A 17055-nucleotide genomic window follows, 5' to 3' on the forward strand; every position below is an offset into this window, starting at 1 on the left:
CTGTGGCCTGGTGCTGCGCTGCAAAGCAATGCTCCTAGAGGAAAACAAGTGAGCAAGTGCCCTACTTTGCACCTTTCTCTCTTCACCCTAATGAAGCAGGGCTGAGTCTTCCTGTCTCCTCCACAGAAGGTGGAGTGTTACCTGAGGTGACAGGGTTGTTGGGAAAGTCAATTCCCACTGTATGCTGGGAAACTCCACATTTCTCTACAGGGCTGACACTTCACAGGTACTCACAAGCTCTTCCCTCCTTTCTAATGCTAGGTTATTTGCCTGTAAAGCCTTGCAGGAATGCTTCATCAGGATTATCTGTTTTGCTAGGACCTTCCCAGCTTGATATCTTTCAGTGGTGGCTGGAGGACATTGCTCAACTTAACACGTGGCAAACAGATGCTACAACAGGTAGTTACAGTTTAGTGGGCATAGTGGTGATGGATTGACAGTTGGACTAGGTTTTAGTGATCTTTCCCAACCTTAATGATTCTGTAATTAATGAAGTTCTTATTGGGGCTGCTTGAGGAAGGCTTGCTGGGTTGGTAACACAGGCGATGCCTTTGTGTGCTGGGCTCTGACATGTGCCAAAGCAGTGACTCTGCCTTTGCTTCCCTGTAGGCACCTTACAGAAGGACAGAGCCTCATGCCTTCCTCCATCCATCTGTGCAATCACTGTGCCTCATGTTTTGTCTGGGAGCATTTGTGCAGTGCTACTATAGGCTGAGCTGGCTCCCCACACCCACTGCATCCCACTCTCCAGAAGTCAGTACTGCTGCATGGTTCAAGGGCTGCTATTCAACAGCCCTCTGATATTCTTCACGGATTTTTCCCCTCTGACACTGCCCTGGGTGGGACTAAAGTGGAATTAAAACTCCCGGTGGTGCTCCAGCAACTGATGCTTATCATAAAAGCTGTCCTCCTTGAGACACAACTGATGAACCTATGGGTAAGGTGGCCAGTTAATCAGACTCAGCCAGAGCTAGCAGCAGACCCTGTGCTCAGGATGTTGTTTATTTTTTTCCCTGTTACTGCTTGGTCTATTGTTTTTTTATGTGTTTTTGCCATGGTGCAGTTGTGGCAAGGTGCTGGATATATGGGGATTCTCTTGAGCAGTGCAGGGCTGGACTGCCCAACCTCATCAATTCAGTAAGGTCACTGAAACTCACTTCTAGAGTTAAAAAGTCTGTGGTAATATTTGTCGCTCAGGTTCTGCCTAGTCCCATCCCTCCTCTGCATTAGCTTGTGGTGCCTGGCTTCCTGATACTGCATGCTCTACTTTTTTTTTGTGCACTGTTCCCACAAAGTTTGCTTTGTGTTCTTGCCTCTGTCTGGTCCAGATCTGAGGCAGAGATTGTGCCCCATAAACAATGGATTTTGCAGACCTTAAGTACTTACAAAAATACTCTTAAGATTGGTAAATGTCACTTTGGCCATGCAGTGGGGTGCTGGGAATTTTAGCTATCCTACGTGTTTCTTAGTGGACAAATATGAACAGCTGCCAACAGTGGAATTCAATGCCAAAATTCCCAAGCCACTGCCACCCACGGATGTGACAGTACTCATTTTGCAATCTCTAACCCTGCAGTATTTGCTAAAGGGAGAGGAAATCCACAGGGCTGCTCTCTGTCGGCATTTGGGTATTGTGCCTGGAAGGAGGAGGGCTCAGATGGAACAATGGGAGCAAACAGAAGGCTGTTCTGCCTTTCAGCAAGACTTGAACAGATGGGTGAGTTGAGTAGAGAGCCTAATGAGTTGGGTAGAACCTAATGAGTTTCAATAAGTCTATGGTCCTACATCAGGGGGGATTAAATGCACACATCAGTACAGGACAGGGAATGATCTCCTAGAGAGGAGCTCTGCGGTAGACAACATGGTGACCATGAGCCAGCAGCATGAACTTTTGGCCAGAAAGGCCATCGCCATCTTGGGGTACATTAAAAAGAGCATGTCCAGCAGGTTGAGGGAGGTGATCCTTCCTTTGTACTCTGCCCTGGGGAGGCCATCTCTGGAGCACTATGTCTGGGCAGGAACCAGGAATCTCCTAGAAAAAGTCCAGTGAAGGGCCACAAAAATAATTAGGGGCCTGGTGCATTTCCCATACAAGGAAAGTGTGAGAGGCCTGAGACTGTTTAGCCTGGAGAAGACTGAGAGGAGATTTTATCACTGCCACTAAATATCTAAAATGGTGGATGCCAAGAGGCTGGGGCCAGGCTCTTTTTGGTGGTGCCCAGTGACATGACGTGACACAATGGGCACAAGTGTAGGAAGTTTATTCTGAACACGAGGAAGAACTTCTTTACAGTGATGGCAACAGAGCACTGGCACAGGCTGCCCAGAGGGACTGTGGACTCCATCTTTGGGAATATTCAAGACCCACCTGGACAATGCCCTTTGCAACCTGCTTTATGGAACCTGCTTTAGCAGGAGGGACAGAGGAAATCTTCAGAGGTCCCTTCTGACCTCTACAGTCCTCTGATTCTACGAAACTGCTGCACAAGGGCCCACTGAGATCCCCATTGCTCTCAGCCCCCATAGGGCAACCAGGCTGTAACCAAACAATGGAATGCCCTCAGCACAAGGACACTGTGCACCTGCTCCCATCGCATCCCTACCACTGCTGGATAGAAACACAAAGCAGGCTTCTGTTTTAATGAGAAAATAATTATATACTTGCATTGTAGGCCTCACAGTCACTATAAAACAGAAGCAGGATAACATTGAAGTGGTTAACATACAGAAAGCCAGGTACTGTTGAAGCTGTTCGGTGAGTCATGATAAGGATGCCGCCTTCTGGTTGCCAAACCAAGTGATGTTTTTCTGTTTTCCTTCGAATGATGTCAGTATGGAGCGAGGTGAAGCCCAAACTGGCAGCCTTTAAAACAAACCATTCAGAAAACCTGCACTGTAACCCCGAACTGCTTATAATCACAAATGCTAATGCTTAACTATTTCTCAATACACAGTTTCATTAAAACCAGTCTTTGCCACAGGAAAGGATCTGAGCGCTTCTTTTGTGGAGACAAAGTTAACTCTGCAATAGTGCTCCTTGGTTGCGTTGGATATAGTTATATATAGATAGATATGTATTACTGGCGTATACTTATAAACACCTAAGCCTGGTAGCATGCAAATGAAATAACAGAGAGGCGAATGAGCTGCACAGCACCTGTGCTATCGCTGCACCGAGTGTGCACTGCTGACAAATGCCCATAATTTCTGGAAGAGAAGAACACTGCTGGCTGCAAAGTTTGGCTGCCCGAGTCCACACATGCCACTGCCATGGGGAGGAGAGCGGAAGCCCCAGTGCTCCTTTCCCACAACTGTGCCCCTTGTCGAGGGCAGTCTGGTTTGCGCTTCTAGGACCAAGGGGAAACAAAGCATGAGCAGATGGGTGGTCTTGAGATGGGTGACCAATGTCAGCCGGTGTGGGAGGAAAGCAGACCTCTATGTGGAGGGGAATACAGATATGCCCCCATTTTGGGGAGCATCGTCTGATGCGGGGCCCTCTGCTCAGGGCACCTCGTCTCACAGCAAACAGGTCAGCAGGGCCTTCGTGTGCTCCACGGCATGGAGGGAGACAATTCATACAGCTCATAGGTGCTACAGTTCCCTGAAAATGGGCCTCAAAATGTCCACAGGCATGCTGGGGGGAATTGTGGGGAGTAACATCGTTCAGTTTCAAGCGCTGTGTTGGTTGAAGAAAAGCACCAGGAGTGTGTTCACAGTATTGGTACTTATTAGAAGTGAGCTTGCTGCTCCAAGACAAAGCAGCGCAGCAGGCCAAGAAGCCAAGGAGAGGCTTGGGGGAGGACCAGCACTGTGGTTTTTAAAAAGAAGTCAAAATAATCATTGTTTGTCTATAAAAAAGGCAGAGCGTTTTATATAGAAAAAAGCTCAGCATTTTTTTGTTGTTGTTGCTGTTGCCTCCCAAACTTGTTCATTTCTGGTCCAGAAATTATGGTTCCCAGATCTAAAATACTCTTACTGTATTGCTTGTGTGAAAAGAGTAAACTCGCAGCCTCTATACTACATACAAATACAAAGCACAAGAATAAATACCACATTTCTTTTCCTAATTGTCAGCTTACAAAATTGGTCAATACTTTGCAATTGTGATTCATGCAAATACCATGTTGGGTCAAATTTTGATATCACAAATACTGCATTAACTCAGTGCCTTGTTTTTTTATATCCCCTTTCAGACAAAAAAAAAAGAAAAAAAAAAAGAAAAAAAAAAGAAAAAAAAAAACAAAATAAATATAAAAAAAAAAGGAATGGGAGAAAGAAAGATATGAGCACTCACCCCTACATCTGGTACACAGCCTTGGAGAAAACCCACACATGCACAGTGCCACACGTATCCTTGCACACGCGCCTCACGCACACACAGATGCACACGAACCCCTGGTGGCTGATCCCGGGCCAAAGCAACAAGCACGGGCCCTGTGGTCTGCTTGCAGCACTGCACGCTCTGGCTGGATGGAAAACGTCATGCTTCCCCCCTGCCTGCCCCCTCACTCCCTCCTGCCCCCAACTTCTTGTTGCCCGAAGGCTCCCACAAAGCACTCTTCTCCAAAGGCTTTTTATGTTGTACAAATATAGTGAAAGACGTAGCTCTCTTTCCTCTCTATCTCATACCTCTTCCTTGGCCAAAGTCTGGCTTAGTTCAATTATTGCCTTCTTTAAAAATTAAATGTCCTTTATTTGTATTCATTCCTCACTACCTTTCTGCTTCAAACTGTCCATCTCCATTGGCTATCCACGTACACCATTCTTCTTCCCCTCCCCACCATCAAAAAATAGTTGTCATCCGCTAGATACAGACTTCCTATTTAGAAACTTTGTTAGGTAAATATGATCTGAGAACCTGGAGCTCAGGTGATATTGCAAGCATACAGGATCCTAAAGCTAAGGTGACCATTTGGCTTAGCTCTCATCCCCATCTATTCCACTCCTGAATTGTGATGGCTTGTGTTTGCAACACAAGGGCTGTATTTACTGAGTCTGCTGGATTGTACATTTGCAACAGATGCTTCCCCGTTTATTTGTGGGTTTTTGTTTTTTTTTTTTCATTTAAACAGATAAATTACTAGATAAGGGGCGCAGACCCCCCCTCCAAAAAAAACAACCCCATTCCATTCCCAACCCCAAACCTTTCGGTCCCCTCAAACAAACAGCATCGGAGGGTGACGTCGTCATGCTGCAGGGGTGAGGCCGATGTGGGCACAGACCCCGAGGTGTGTCCCGGGACTCCCCGGCCCTGCAACCCTAGCATCATTTGGGAGGGGGAAGCAGGGGTGGGAGGAGGGGGTGTTTTCTGAGTGGGCTGTTCCTGTTGTTTTAGAGTTGCCGGGAGCTGGATTGTTTCTACGTCTGTGTGCATCATTGAGTTCATTGTGTATTTAATAAATATCGGATTAAAATGCTGCTTATTTTTTTTTCCTTTTTTTTTTTTTTTTTTTCCCCCCTTTTTTTTTTTAATTTTTTTTTTTTTTTTTTTTTTTTTTTCCTTTTTTTTTTTTTCTTTTGGTTCAGCAGGTGATGCTGCACAGCTACTCGTCCTCCTCTCGGTTGGCGTAAATGCCGGCCTCCCAGCGCAGCGCCAGCGCGCTCTTCCTGCGGTTCACCCTGGTGGCCTCCAGCACCTGGAGGGACAGAAGGAGAGGACATCCGTCACATCACTGGGCGAACAGGCATAAAAACTCCACACATCCAGCAGGTGTGTTATATGTAGAGAGGCATGTATGCATATGTATGTACACATGTAACAACACACATAGAAATATATCTATATTATATATATGCACAAACATATGCACGCATATAAAAGCGCACATATGGTATGCGCCTTATATATGGACACACGTGCATGCACAGAAACAATTATTTTAGGTGAGGAACAGTTTTAATACATGTGCAACAGACTTACTTAAAAAAATAATTCAGAGTGGACCAAAGGGTGCTAGCAATGGGGTGTGCACACAATGTGCTCCTCTGCAGATACAGAACAGTGTATGCCTGCCTGCACCAGTCGTCCTGCAGAAGTGCAGTTCTTAAGTTTAAAGAGCCAGTAAGAAAAAGAGAAAGAAATAAAAGGAGTAGAGAAGCCCAAACAACAATATATGACTGTTCCATCAGCTAATGGCTGCCCCCAGGTCCTATAGCCTCTAGCATGCTGCTCTGCACAAAAGTGGCCTTCTGAGATAAGGCTGTGCTATTTGATTCCTCTGCATAGAAGTCAGATGAGGTGATGACTTAAGTCTTGGATGGGGCAGAAATAAACAGCTGAAGTTTAAGAATTACAAAACTGAGTTGGAAGGGACCCATAAGGACCACGGGGTCCAAACCCTGCTCCACACAGCACTACACAAACCCGAACCGTGTGTGTGAGAGCAGTGCCCAAATGCTTCTTGAGCTCCGGTAGTACTACCCTGGGGAATTATGCCATGCCCACTGCCTTTCCCTAAGCTGTGGGAGTGGGAGCAAGGCTGAACAGTTTTTATTTTATCCACTAGAGGGCAAATGCACCCAGAAAACCAACGATTCATCTGAGGGAAAAAAGGAATCCATGAAGAAATCCGTCTGAGATATTAGCTGCAAGCAGTGCAGTGAAGCAATTGCAAGGCTGAGGGCTGGAGGTTTAAGCTACGTGCCTGGGGTGCTGAGTGCCCAAGCCATGCGAAGACAGTCCAAAACATGCCTCTGAACAGTGGAGAAATAAAACCACTTATCAGGGCATCGTCACTGTCAGAGTAAGAAATTAGAGAGGCTGGTCTATGGTTAGCAACAAAGGGTAAAAAAAAAAAGCATTGTGTTGGTTGTTTTTTTTTTTTCTTCAGATGGCAACAGGCAACTACTAGCAGACTACTGAGACCAGTGTAGAGTAACAATTAAGAAAAACTAAGAAAATTATTGTTTTCCCCACTAGATAAGGAAATTCAGATTTAAAAAAAAAAGCCAATGCAGCACAAATTTCCAACTGAAACTGACATTGTCACAGAGCAGTGATACATCCAAGAGACATCTCCTGAATTTGGTGTGGTTTATGGTAGCTGAAAATAAAAGGGATTTTACATAATTTACAACAATTTCTGATCACTGTCTTCCTTGCTGGAAATCATCCTGTTGCAATGGTCTTTGGTGGTGTTTGTAAAAAGCCATGACTTGGAAAACCTGAGGATTTTTCCTTCAGATCAGTCAGCAGAAAGCGAAGATGGATGCCAGGCTCAGCTCTGAGCCCAGATCCCCAGCCTAGTAGCTGGGACCACAGAACCACATGTACCCATAGTCGGGACCATCTGCTGCCACTGCTCTCTGACTGTACCTGGAGCACCACCAGAGATGGGGGGTGGGCTCCAAAGGGATCATAAGGTGGGCAATTGGCTCACACTTAGCCTAGTGGTCTGGGTTGATAACATCCATGAAAAAAGCAACACAGTATAAGTTGTTGTTGTTTGGGTAATGTGACCAGTAGGTGCATCAAAAGAGAGGATCTGGAGTGCAGGAACTGGAGTGAAGCAGAAATGTGTACCAAGTCGTAGGGCTGTAAAACTGCCCTGTAAAAACCTGCTGCACCAATCTTCTTGTTGCAGCTCTAGGTTCTGCTGAGAACATCAGAGGCTTTTCCTTGACAGATTTCAAGTGTTTTTGAGGATTTTGAGAAAAGGTCAAAACAGCTATCACCATCAAGTGGAAGATTAATTTGTTTACCCATCCTAGAGATGGAGACTGACCTGTCCTGCATTTTACTCTGACAGGCATAACAATATCTGCTCTCTCACTGGTAAAGAGAATAACGAGCAAAACACAGACATGCTTCAGTCCACAGCATAATCCCACCACCTGGGACTGAGTGAAACTGACTACTGTACAATACAAGCTAATTTTCACTGTACAGTGGCAGAAAACCAATGTGGAAGCAAACAGATTTTTCTGGAGCTTCATATATTACTAATTCTTCCCATTTGGACCTGGAAGAACTAAGAGCAACAGAAATAAGAAAATGCAGAGATTGGAGTGTCTACGTTCAGCCACCTCCATGCAGAAAGACACCTCCAGAGAAGCACATCAGGCAAAAAAGAAATAACAGAAAACTAAATGCTTTAACACACAGTTAGAGCTACTGAGTGATGAACTGCATCAGCTACTTCAGCACAAAGGTATTTTCTGTGCTGTGCCCACGCAGTGCTAGAACATACCTGGCCTCCAGCGAGCATATTGAGGAGCTGGCTGGTGGAATCAAAACATTCTTATCCAGAACAAGAAAGTAAGAGTACTACTGCTGCTGGTCAGTATTGTAGCATAAGCTGTGTGTCCTCTGCATCAGACCTAGTCTGCTGGCTTTTTATTTCATAAATCAAAAATTTTCAGCAGTCACCTTAAAAAACAATGTCAGAATTACCTGACCACAGTTACCAACTACAGTATGACTGGTATTTAGTAAAGTCAGGTTAATGCCAAGTATATCCAGTAACACTTAGACCTGTAAAAACAAAAGCAGCTGTTTTTAAGGATGAGTACAATCTCCACTTGTGCAGGCACATGGTTATCAGTGGTCTCTGTAGAACTGCACAAGGATGTGCTTTTAACACAGACTTGGCTCTTTTGGTAACAGCTTGCTTCACGGCCATGCTGAAAACACATCTTTTCCCCTTCCCCATCCATGCACACTGCCTTCCAGCTCGCTGCTCCTCATGCCAATACCCTTCCTCAACGCAGGCACATGGAGCCTGCCCTTGAGCTCCCACCTCTCACAGTACATGATGCCCTGACCACTACTGTGGAAGCTCCTACACTGCTCAACTCTCTAGAAATGCTCCACACAAGGATCAGTCACTGCTGACTGCTAGCAGTAAGAGAAAACCCACAGTAAAATAAAGAATAGGAGAAGGCACAGTTTTTATTTTTCTTTACTCTCCAGGACAGATGACATTCATGTACCTGTCTTGAGCAGCCTGATGTGGAGAAGATATGCTATGAGATGGGGAAATAGTGGGAGATATGAGTATGTAGCACAGTACTGGTGCTGGACAGATGAGTGTCAGCCATTACTAGGACCTGTTTGTGTCCCTTAGAGAAGCACAGATTCACAAGCACACCTGCGCAGAAAACTACAGGCCACTGAAATGTCCATGTTACTGAGCACCTCATTCCTAAAAAACAGTGCAAGTTATTACCTCGCACATTCTGCCAGAATGCCAAAGGCCACTGAAAATTTACCCTTATTCTAATCAGGTCTGGGTTTCTTCTACACTGAGACCAGCATGGATATGAAGTGGTGGGACTGTGTCATTCATCACACTGCGATGCACAGGGACGGGACGTGCTCACACCATTCCCCACGCTGGGACCATGCACTCACATCTGCCTCTCTTCTTCCACCACAGAAAGGTTGGTGTGGGGATGTCTTCCAAAATGCTGCACTTTGCTGCTGCTTCATACTAGGGATGGAGGAATGCCACACACAGTATCTGAGGGTGCCTGGGCCCCAGGCGTGGCTTTGCCAGCAGAATGGCATGACAGAAGTTCTCACTTCATGCCTCAGGAATGCCTCAGTCCTGGGCTGCAGCTTCCAACCTTTTAATTGCAACCCCTCCCATGCCAGGGGCTGTAACAAGAATCCAGGGGAGAGAAAACCAGCCACACAAACACTGGCTGATGGGAGATAAGATGGGATATCCCCCACACATTTGCATCCCAGCTTTGATACAAAACAGTACTGGCACACAGCATGAAAATGCAAACTGCAGCAACATGCACTGGGAACCACCATGCAAGAGGAAGCAAAAATAAATAAGCAGTTGAAAAGTACCTCTGAAGTAACCTTGCTAGACAGTAATTTACAGGTGTACTGGTAGAAAGGGAAAAGACCAGCATTAGTACATTGAACAAGCATGTTACAACTAGGAAACAAGAACAACATAAATTGTAAGAACTTCCACATCTCAGAGAACAGGATTTCAAGCAACTTGGTGTCATGAAAAAAAAAAACAAACAAAAAACATTAGTCCACTTGGTGTTTGTTTTTTTTTTTAAATGACACGCTTGGCCTGTCTCAGTCTTGTTTACTGTTGGTGCTTGACTCATTTCTTTGCTGATGCTTTTTTTTCTCACCTGCTAAGCCCATACATCCTCTTCGGAAGAAACTGCCCACTTGGCAGAGCAGTGAAGCTCTTCCAAAAGCAGATACACTTGGTTTGCTCTCCATCTCTGAAAACCAACACACTGGCAATCCCTGGCCAGAGCTGCCCCGGTGTAGCCACTCAAGTCAAACACAAAGCAGAAGGTGGTGGTGGTGAAGGCAGAGGCAGGGATAAGGTTCTCTTGGAACTCTTCTGCCTTCTGGTGCAGCTTTGTGTAGGGAGAAACGGAAGCCCTACAGACCTGTACTCAGCATGTGATAGAGAATTTCCACAGACTTTAAACCTCTCAAAGATCCCACTGAGGTGATCACATCTGCTGACTTCCACCCCTGCCTTAACAGGTCACGGAGGTGCTCTTCTCTTTTGTTAGACACAGGGCAGGGCACACCTTCTGGTTAGGTGCTGAGACATCAGTGATCCCAGCCGGGACATCAGGGCATACCTTGAATTGCAAGAATAGGCAAAACAATCCTGGCAAACGTGTGTCTGGGAAGCACCAGTGCATGCACCGGAGGAGTTTTGCACACAGGCACCTGGAAAAACCTGGCCACATGCACTAATGACACCTTACCTACAACATGCGGCTATCCCAGCTGTGTGAGAAGGTTTCAGAGAGGGCAAGCCCTGCTCACTCTTGATGGGGGTTAGTATGCTGGGGATAAGCACATGGTGAGTATGCAGCTTCTTCTCTGCAGTGAGGTTTTGAGCCACCAGATTTGCTTCGTGAAGCTGATGGAGGTTATTCAAAGCCTTCAGTAGGAGAAGGAAGTGAAAAGCTTTTGGTGTGCTTCAGAGACTCATCTGCCTGCATTTTGAGTCATCCCTCCTCTGTGTTTTGGTTAACCAGCAGAAGTGCAGCAGGATCCCTCTGCGTTTCATCCCTTTTGACCCCTTATACTATTATGCAATATTCACAATGATTAGAAGCTGCCAGAACAGCACTGTCTGGTATCCACATTATAAAACTTCACTTCTATGTGCCTCATCAGACTCTGCCATCAATGAGACTTACTAGAATGTGATTTGCGTGGAGCATGAGCTCCTTGCAGCTGGGATCATTGTTCTGACATCTCTGGGAAGTGTCTGGAGGGCTCCAGCTGCTTCAGCAAACACAAAACACATTTAAGAAGTTTTGTATCTCACTTACATCTCACTGCTCTGCACTAATTCCCCACAGAAATTCTGTGAAGAAGAAACATCACAGAAGTGTGAAGAAGAAACATCTCATGCTTTGTTGAGAAACAGGCTGTGCAATGCATGCACCTGGATTTTGGAACTTCCAGCTATGAAATTCATAGCTCCTCTTACTATTGCCTTCAGTAAAGAGGGTGGTAGGTTAAACTGCTACAGGAATTGCTGAAACCCAGGCACCCCTTTCACAAACTGAAATCTGGCCAATTTTCTGTTTCTGTTTGTGTGGAGAAGAAATACAACAAATCCAGTGGGAGACAGCGCACTGAGGGACCCATGGTTTTTTTCTGAGACATTCCCTCTCCAGTTCTCCCAGGGACTACTTGCAGGAGGGCAACCACTTTCTTACTTTCAACTCCAAGCATTCTGGGACTGCACTTTGTGAGTCAACAAACAAAGGCATGAACATATGCTTGATCCACAGTGTTAAAGCAGCTGTTGAAACAACCCACTAGCAAATCTTGATGGCAGGTGAATTTAAAAAACCTACCAATTTCAGGGCGACTGCCTGCTGTTCTCAATATTAATTATTAGTTAGTCAAAGTGGAGATTAATGTGAGCTGTTTTTGACATTTCCACAGACACTGTCTTCCATCCCACCAGCCCTCATCCTTCCATTTCTAACATGCTGGCCCTTACAATGTGTTACAGCCCTTCAGCACCTGCAAGGTGACTTGAACAGATTCTAGGGAAATAAATTTTTGTTGTCCAACTCTCAGTAATTGTGATCAGCAGGAAGTGAAAAGGAAGAGTGCACTCACACTGCTGTCATCCATCCTCTCTCGTCTCTTGGTTTTGTGTGTTTCGTAATCCTCCATGAGGGTCTCCATCAGGTTCTTGGGTCGCTGGGCTCCTGCAGGCTCCTCAGCCTGCAGGTCGGAGTGTGAGGCAGGTCCTTCTGTGGTAGGGGATGGAGGAGGCTTGATTTTCTCTATCTTTCCTGCAATGACAAGAAGAAGAATCCCTTCTAAGCTCAAGGACTCACAAGTTGTTTCCAGAAGAAGAGAGCAGGATAAGCATTTTCAGTGGTGTCTGAATGAAGAAACAGATTGGAATGAAACCTGTGAAACAACCTGACAAACTGGAACAGTTGGTGGGTTTTTAAAACACTTGCCTCCTCCTCCTCCTTCCCCTTGAAGCCCACTACATCAAAATATTACAAAACCTGTCTACCAAATCTAGCAAAATTATCAAACAACATAAGGCACATTTAACCCATCATCACTGTTTACAGGAGTATCCAGCTGGATTACCCCCCTCTTGTAAGACTCATAGCAGTGGTTTGAAAATGTACACAAGGTGCTGAAAAACCACAAACTGGATCTTTTTCTGTCTCAGACAGTGCAGTGCACAGAACACCACCATGCATTAGATATCCAGAGTAGGCAGTCTGGTTAAACGATGATGGCCTTTTTTTTATTTCCATGCTTTTCACTTGCTGAGAGCTTTGCACAGTTCTCTGGCATTGCTCTCCCCTGGATTACTTCCCACAAACTGCAGCTGGACAGGATGGGGAGACAAGTGCAATGAGCAAGGGGGTAGTGGGGAAACATTAGCACCCTATGGGAGGACAGCTGTGCACTGCTACAGCTGACAGTGCAGCACATGTCAGTGGGGATGAGCAATTGGCTTGACCCAGTGGTAAGAGTGAGGGCTGGCTATGGGTGTGGGAATAATGTAAGAAGGTCCTGTCCCGGCTGATGGCAGAAATGAATTAAGTGAGAAGGGCTCTCATCTGGTTACATGAGAAAAATACTTGGCTATGGGGGGAAAAAGCTATTGCTGAAGAAAATCAGGTTCCCTTCTCCACACCATGGCATCTCTATGAAATGAGACTGTTCAATGGATGAGGAAAGGAAAACCAACCAACCAACCAACCAATCAACAACCCCTAAACCATACAAATAAGGAAAGTAACCAGAAGAAGCATACAGATTTTCATGAAACTTCCTGTTGCTGATGCAAAAACCCAGCTCTTTCCAAAAAGTGTCATTAACACTGGTAACCACTAGAGAGCAGCCATGGAACCTGTGAAAGAGTCATCAGAAGCTTAATGAAAGAAGTGAAACCAGAGCCAGAATTACAAGAAATACCCTTGCTGGGCTTATTTCATTTCTAACCAGCACGGAAAAACCCAACGTCACTTGTTTCTTGTTAAAGGTTTGGTTATGATGGCTGGTGCAGGGATGAGGCTGGGAATTCAACCCCCCTGAAACACCCTAGTAGGATGCAGAAGGGGTATTTCCACGAGCAACCATCATCCTGCTCATTAGGTCCAGTAGGTAAAAGAGTGAGCTGGAAATGAAAGGCCTGCTTAAGGGTCAGGTATGCTGTTGTATTCCTTCATTCTTGTAGTAATTAGTGACTTCTTAGTTGTCCCACACAGCTTCTCTGAGCTCCCTGGAGACACAAACACAACACATACTGACCAGACCTACAGACGAGCCCCTTCCATCCTGGAAAGTGACACAAAGAGTGGGATCTGGGGATCTGCATTTTAGAAGAATGCTACAAGCAGATCTACCCTACCCAGTGGAAGAGCCAGCCATTTCTATGCTGTGGCAGCAATCCAGGAGCAACATGTGGCTGTGCTGTGTATACTGTATAGGGCTGACAGGAATGGTGCTGTGGTTTCATTTTCACAAACAGAGAAGCCGAGGTAGAAATGTGCCTTCCCCACAGCAAAACAGTGGTTTGTCGGTCTCCAACCACATGAGATCACCCTTTATGCAATTGTTTTCCCCATGTACGTGGATGAATTCCACTGAAAACACTGGAATTCACAGCCTCATTTTGACTACTTTTCACAGATGAGGAGGTCTCTTCCTAAATATGTGTTGAAAATAGGTAAGCAGGTGGAAATCCTTCCCATGCTAACAGCAGTGCCTGGCAGAACCAGCAGGCAGTTTTGTGGTGAGATGATGGGATGTCTGAGGCTTCAGGGCTCTTGCAACCTCTTGGCTCTGGTGCAGACTCAGTCTGCCAGTTCAGGCTGAGGTAGACATGCTGATGGGTTAATTTTCTTCTGGCAGATTTCCACGTGGATAAGTGCTGTTCTCAGGCACTATGTAGGTTCAGCATCACATAAAAGCATCACAGGATACAATGATCACAGGTGATTTCCACTTCTGCAGTCCTGTGCTTGCCACCCAGTTCACTCACACACTGCAGGTGGTCCTTTCCCAAATCTGCGCTCAGTAATGATGATATCCACGCTTTCAGCCAAACAGTGGGGTACCAGCGAAAACTGCAGCCCCAAGTCACAAGTGCTATCAGCAGTGTCCTCCAGACGAAGGCAGTCCTTTGAAGTCCCTGTTGCATGACATTGAGTATAGGATAAACACCCTAAGGCTTCACCTGTGAAGTTAACAGTTTTTCCCTTTTCTAGACAAATACTGATAAATATTCTGTGGCCTCAGACCTGGTGACAGCTCCCCAGTCTCTGGCTTCATCCACTTAGAATTTTGATTTCTCTTTATTTCTTCCCCTAAGCTCACAGCAGGCCAAAGCTGCTTTGAGAAATGCTCTACTCAGTGCTTAGAGAATGGGGAAGCTCTGGAAGGGGGAACTCAGAGCTGCGTGCAAGGCAGTGCCTGGCAGCTCTGTGTAAAAACAAAGACCTGGAAGAACTGGGAATGGATGAACTCCCATCCCAACCAAAACCTCTGCAGAGTACCTGGGGAGCAAGAACAGTTTTGAGCAAGGCGGCATCCATGCCTACAAGCCTGATGGGTGTCCAAGCACCTGCTGTAAGAGGACGAATGGGCTGTCCATGCCCAGCTGGTCTGCTGCAAAGGAAGGAAAGAGCAACAGAGGAGAGATCCTGGACAGGAGCCAGAACAGGAGGCAGAACAGGACCAGCAAACATGTTAGCCAAGGGTCTCTTTGGAGCTCTGCACAGAGCAACTACTTCACAGATGCTGCTGGCATCTTTAAGGCACCTGCACAGAAAACTTTTTGAAATAAAGTAATTCATCAAGACTGATCTTTTTAGAAAACTAGCCTGGGATGAACTCAGGGATGGTTCAAATATATGCAAAAATACCACGCTGGAAACGTGGAGTCTCATTACCACTGCAGGTGAAAGGTGGGCTTCTTTGAACTTGAACACCACGTGAGCAACCTGAATATGCAAATACACAAACAAGCAAATAGCAAAGAAAAAAAACCCTTAGCTCTTTAAGGTCCTTTCACTTCATGCATCCTCCTCTAAGGAATGAATAAGACAGCAAATGATAAATGAGCTGGGCTGGTAGCCTGCTAAGGCTCTCCTGGAGGTGTCTGGAGGATGAGTGATGAGTGCTCCAGAGAATCCTTGCAGAAGAGAATGATGAACTTTGCTTTTCCTTCACTGGTGCTTATGAAATTGTAAGCAAGCAGTATCCTTCATGAGCTCACAGGCTGCACTTCTGCTCTGGCCTTTCTCAAAATTATTTTAAAAAGGGGTTAATGTATATGTATTACACCTAATCTTACTCTTCACACCTATAATGAGCATTAAAAATTTTGCAATGGCTACAGATATTGCAAGAACCTTGCCTTAGAATTTTTGCTTCTCATTTCACTCTGCAAAATGTCTCTCTGGGATGAGGCTTAACATGCAAAGTTTCCTTTAGTGTAGGTATTTTTTGGTGAAAAACAAGAGGGAGAAATTGTTTACAGGCTGAAGCAACCCCTCTGACAGAGGCTTACTCTCCATAGCTAGACTCCACACAGTTACCTGACATCAAAAGATACATGATCACTTGCCATCATAAACTGCAGTGTCCCCCTGGGCTTTTGCTTTCCACTGAAAGTCTCCCATCCAGCTTACTAACTGAAAATGAGGATGGATGATTGGTGGGGAGCTCTCCCAGACGCATGCATAGATGGATGGGGCTGAGCTCCAGCACGGGTGAGCAGGGTATGCAACACCACCTTCTGCCTCAAGTGGCAGTGCTTTGGTCACAAACATCAGTAAGGCTGATATGGCAGCTTCAGGAAAGCTTTTTCTAGGCATGGCTTCTCATGCTGGGGATCTCCCCAAGCTGTTATGAGACAGCAAATGTTCATGATGGGTTTCTCTCGAACTGAAAGTCTCCACCGAGTGCAGCCCACTCACATAATGATTTTCACACTTTAAAAATACACTTCTTTTGAAGGGAATTATTACAGCCAGGCACTACATGCAGTTAAGATACAAATTCTTCGTATTCTAGGTACTCATAATAAAAGGGATATACACGATCACCATAAAACATAGGCAGGAACCTACTAAATCACACATTTGTTCAGAGGAACTATTAAACAGCCCAGTTTTTCTGCCCACAAGGGATGGTGAGCCACCCACATGCTGCAGGAGCAAACTCCAGGATTGCTGTGCAGCTGCTCAACACCCTGCCACGTGCAGAAAGTGCTGCACCGAAGCAATGTGGAAACTGCTCACACTGAAATACAATTTCACCAGTATTTTTCTCCCCAAAGCAGCAGGCACGGCCTCAAGCTGCCACAGCACAGTGTTTGGGTTTGTGTGGTGCTGTGTGGAGCTGGGGTTGGACCCCATGGTCCTTGGGGATCCCTTCCAAATCAGGGTTTTCTGTGATTCTTAAACATTATTACCCCAGATAATAGCTGTATGTATGCACAACACATGGCTGAAATAGCACTGAGTCTTGCTCCAGTCATCTGAAATGGGTTAGAAGGCAGCTTTTATACTACTCAAACAGCTTTAAAGGATACTTGTTACTAACCC

General features: G+C 45.6%; 1 protein-coding gene across 3 annotated transcripts in view; it reads right to left on the reverse strand.

Moving 5' to 3' along the window:
* Positions 1-5484: 5484 nt before the first annotated feature.
* Positions 5485-17055, reverse strand: part of LOC122166055 (A-kinase anchor protein 2-like) — a 104442-nt gene continuing 92871 nt past the window's right edge. For 2 of the 3 annotated variants that reach the window (XM_042829545.1, XM_042829546.1), the window contains exons 3-5: positions 12086-12264; positions 9803-9841; positions 5485-5636 (exon numbers count right to left, since the gene is read on the reverse strand). In XM_042829545.1, coding sequence (XP_042685479.1) covers positions 5544-5636; positions 9803-9841; positions 12086-12264 — 311 coding nt within the window. In that variant the 3' untranslated portion in view covers positions 5485-5543. The remainder of the gene's footprint in view (positions 5637-9802; positions 9842-12085; positions 12265-17055) is intronic. The other variant, XM_042829547.1, reaches the window with a different exon arrangement.

The sequence above is a fragment of the Centrocercus urophasianus genome, unplaced genomic scaffold (genome assembly GCF_019232065.1).
Source record: "Centrocercus urophasianus isolate 14NV4802_14NV808 unplaced genomic scaffold, USGS_Curo_1.0 seq_31, whole genome shotgun sequence".
Classification (NCBI taxonomy): Eukaryota; Metazoa; Chordata; class Aves; order Galliformes; family Phasianidae; genus Centrocercus; species Centrocercus urophasianus.